General features: G+C 43.4%; 1 protein-coding gene across 1 annotated transcript; it reads right to left on the reverse strand.

Annotated features, from left to right (window-relative positions):
- Positions 1-2,422: 2,422 nt before the first annotated feature.
- NDUFB4 (NADH dehydrogenase (ubiquinone) 1 beta subcomplex, 4, 15kDa) lies at positions 2,423-4,293 on the reverse strand (the record flags this gene model as incomplete). Its single annotated transcript, XM_009083780.1, has 2 exons — positions 2,423-2,482; positions 4,150-4,293. Coding segments are annotated over 2 exons (204 nt in total), but the record flags the coding sequence as incomplete, so codon positions are not given.
- Between the last annotated feature and the right edge of the window lie 15 nt (positions 4,294-4,308).

Genomic DNA, 4,308 nt, shown 5'->3' on the forward strand with positions numbered 1-4,308 from the left:
CCTAAATTATCATGCAGTGACCTGCAGACTTGAATTTCTCTTTCTAAAGATGCATCACTGAACCAGGTATGTGTGGTAACACATCAGGCAAGGGTGCTTGAATTTCTTTCTAAAGATGCATCACTGAAGCAGATATGTGTGGTAACACATCAGGCAAGGGTAAAACTCCACATGGCACAGTCACTCTCCTGTCTTTATCCTCCATATCTGAAAGGAAACTTCCCTTCCCTTCCTCAACACACCCAGAACCACTGCCTCGAACACCAACCCCACCTCCAGTAACATAAAGCATTCATTCCTTGCAAGAAAACAGCACAGAGAGTTCTGCAAGTAACGAGAGAGAAAAGTAGGGCAGCCTTTCCCCAAGCACCACACTGAAATCTGCAGGGAGTAGCATCAGAGACTCTTGCCTGCGAAGGAAAGGGCTGTGGCAGGTGCCATGAGCATCAATCCAAGGCTGGTCTAAAAGACCAGAGGCACTGTGCTCATCTATAACCCACCCTGAACCATTTGCTCAGCTGGCCTGAAACAAATACAGCTGCAAGGGAGAATTTACATGTGTGGCAACTCAAGTTCCAATTAACTGAGGAAATGGGTCCTGGGAGATCAAATTAGTTTGTGGCAGCAAGAATAGTTAATTTAGCATGCTCAGACAAGCAATTATTTTTTTCCCTAAATACCACTCTCTCCATGCATTGATGCCTCTCTGCACTGATCCACAGCCAGATCTTGTAATAACATTTGTGACAGTCTTCTAGAAGCTGTTCTGCAGAGAGAATAATCCAGGTTTGCTTTAGTTAAACTAGCAGAACAAGCTGCAGGAACAGGTGTGAGAGTCACCAGGAGCACACTTGGGATTGCAGAAGCAGGGCATGGCCTAGCACAGCTTCTGCACACAGCATTGGTGCCAAGCTGCACACAGCCAAATGACCCACATAGGAAAAGGACGAGCTACAACAGGAAACACTTAAAAACCTCTAAAAATTTAATTTAAAAAAAAAGGAAATGTTTTTGCTGTTGAGGGTGACCAAGCACTGGCACAGGTTGCCCAGGGAGGTTGTGGAGTGTTCATCCTTGGAGATACTCAAAAGCCAGCTGGACATCTTCCTGGCTTCATCCTTGGAGACACTCAAAAGCCAGCTGGACATCTTCCTGGACAATGTTTAGATGGCCCTGCTTGAGCAGGGAGTTGGACCCAATGTCCTCCAGAGGTCCCTTCCAACCTCAGCCATTTTGTGATTATGTAGAAAAGCTTATCAACTCACCCTGCTAGAGAGGGATTGCAAATGGCCCATATTTACATCCTCATCATGCAGGAAAGGGACTGGATAGAGCTGGCTTTGCTGACTTGACACTGGCTGCTTTCCCAGCAGGCAGAAGGAAGTTTTCAACTTCTGCCTCAGACTGAGCTTTTGGCATTAACCTCAACATTTGGGAAGAAACCAATGCAATGTCTGAAGAATAAGGGTTGTTTGGACCACAATGGCACCTACAGGCCATGTGAAAATTCAAGTATGAATTAAAAATCTTTTCCTTATACTCACATTTCAGTACTTTGGCAGTAACAATTCCAGAGCCTCTTATACCAGCTGATCTGGGCAGAAGAGACCTGTGTTCTTACAAGAACAAGCAGAGAAGGCAAGGCATCTTTTGCAGACATAAGTTTCAGTTATGCTTGTTGGTGGATTTTTTTTTCTGAGCAAAGCTCATTTAGAGAGATGAAAGGAAATTGTCCTATACTGTATGGGACTTGGTGTCAAAAGATAAAATCCTCATCTTTTACTTCTTGCCCCTCACCCACAGGAATCAGAGAATCAGTGGAAATGCTAGTCACACATAGCATGACAACCTTTAGCTCACTATTTCCAAGTCTGGTACAGTAATTTTATCTAGAAGTTTACTGCCATAAACAAACACATGGTTTAGGCTTGTATTTTTTTAGGGAAAAGATAAATTAACTGAACTTACTGAGAGCAGTCAGGCAACCTCCTAAGTTATTACAAATGTATCACAGTACTTGCCTGTTATCCAGTTAGGGCAAACCATACAGTCAAGCCAACACCAGGATAAAAGATCTAGCAGGCAAGCAGTAGTTCCTTAGGAAACTGCTTTGGGCTTGCTTAACATTTTAGCCCACTACTAGTTTTACACTTCAGCCTGCTTGGACAGCAGCAATTTCCATGGCTTAAAAGAACCCTCTGTATGTAGACCAAAGGAGTACACTGGCTGAGTTCCAGACACCTTCTCACTCTCATTCTGGTTTAGATGTAAAGATCCTACATTTTGGCACTTTCCATAATTTTTGAGAGATGCCAGACAACCGACAAGCAATTAAGGTTTATTCTCATAAAGGAAAGATGTCAGTACGTTGATATATGCTCTTTTATTTATATCCCATGAATATCAGAGCAGTTCCAGGAACTTAGAACACACTGAATGGTCGCTCGTATTTACCTTCTTGGATAAGCTTCTCCCTACGGTCCTGTGGAAGAAAGAGAACATTCATCATTATCCTGTTAGATAAGAGTTTAAATCAGCCTGGGATAAGAGAACAGCAGCTCTAGTATTTCAGCATGGACTACATAAAGATAGCACCATACACAATCTCAAGGGTCTTTTCCAACCCACCTGATTCTTTAAGCACAAACTCTGGTTACAGCTGTTGTGGGTAGGCAGTAGAAAATAACAAGCCACTTAGCTTCACCTACCAAAGACCGGCTCAGCACATCTCTGCACATCTAGCTATTCTCACAGGCCAGCAGAGACCAATTCCTGGGATGTATTTTTCACCAAACTAGTTGTGTCACAGTTAATTTATACCTTAGTTTTTACCTCCTCCTTCTGGCTGAACAATCCAGTTTAGAGACCTAATTACAGAGAAACTTCTTAATAACCTGCCTATATGTGCCTGTGCTCACTTTCAGTCAGTTTGTATCTCACTCTGCAGTCATGTTCCTTTCTGACAGGTACCATTACAGTACATGGACACTGCAGATAATGCCCAGACTCCTTCTGCTGGATAAAACCAGAAGATTTGCTTAAGACTTAGCAATTTATCTCTTGCTTTCCCAGACACACAGCAAACACTCCTCAGAGAAAAGAGTATAATGGCTATTGAGCTTTATATACTACCAGAAAAAAACAAGAAAAATCCCCAAACATCACTAAAGGAACTGGAATAAAGGAAAACAAATTATCCTGGACACTAATTAAAGACTTCAGCATGACAAAAAAACTGCAGAGATACTGAAGTCTCAAAAACATTTATATCAAGATGCTCAGCATGTTTCCTAAACCCTCTGTTTTCAGTTCATTCTAGCAAACAGCATTCCCTACAAATATTCTATTAATTTATGCTAGTGCTTCTTAGTTTATGACTTGATCTAAAAGTGCCACTTTTGTGCAAAACAGGGAAATAAAAGTGTTTTACAACAGCCACAAGCCCTCTACTAAAACCAGCCACTGTCTGCCAGTTACCTAGTGTTTTCTCATATATGTATGTAAGCTGGTTTTTTTTCAGAGTGATCTACCATTGTTCAGACTGTGACACCCACATTTTAGAGTTAGAACGAAACAAAGATAAACCTTCCAAAATCTTGAACACCCAGCTGAGACCAGGCACTGCAATCAGCATAATTACAGCTCCCCATTTGCTTCATGAGATGAGAGAAATGGTCAGGCAATTGCACATTTTGTACACACTAGACATTGCTGAGATCAGGCACTGCAATCAGCATCGTTACACCTCCCCGTTTGCTGAAATGGTCAAGGAATTGCACATTTTGCACACACTGGACATTGCTAGGCCTGTTATCCATAAGCTCCCTATTTAATTTTAGAAAGTGCAGTTAATGCATGTCAACTGCTGCAAGTCTGTTATGATTAATTTACACTGTCAGTGTTAGAGAGCTCTGTTATACAAGCACAGCCCGGTCAGGCAAACTCTGACTGGTCATACCCAGGGGAACAATAAAGGGCTCTTAGTAAACAGGACTTTGCAACCAGTTATGAGGCTTTGAGATAGCAGACTCGGTGTCAGCCTTCCTGCCCTCCTGCTTTCATGGTATTAACCCTTCCTAGGGGGATGAGGATGCCCCCAGAGTGGGTCCCCACCGCACGGCCTGGCGTTTGTGGCGCTCGCCGCCTCACCCTGTCCATTTTGAAGACAGCCATCCAGAACAGGATGGGGCCTATGCCGAAAACAGCTCCCAGGAAGGACGTCTTGGGCGTCGGGCGGAAGGTCGGGTACACATTGTGCGACCTGGCGTAGGCCCAGCGGAGCAAGGCAGGGTTTTCCTAAGGGCGGAG

The sequence above is a fragment of the Acanthisitta chloris genome, unplaced genomic scaffold (assembly GCF_000695815.1).
Source record: "Acanthisitta chloris isolate BGI_N310 unplaced genomic scaffold, ASM69581v1 scaffold43411, whole genome shotgun sequence".
Taxonomy (NCBI): domain Eukaryota; kingdom Metazoa; phylum Chordata; class Aves; order Passeriformes; family Acanthisittidae; genus Acanthisitta; species Acanthisitta chloris.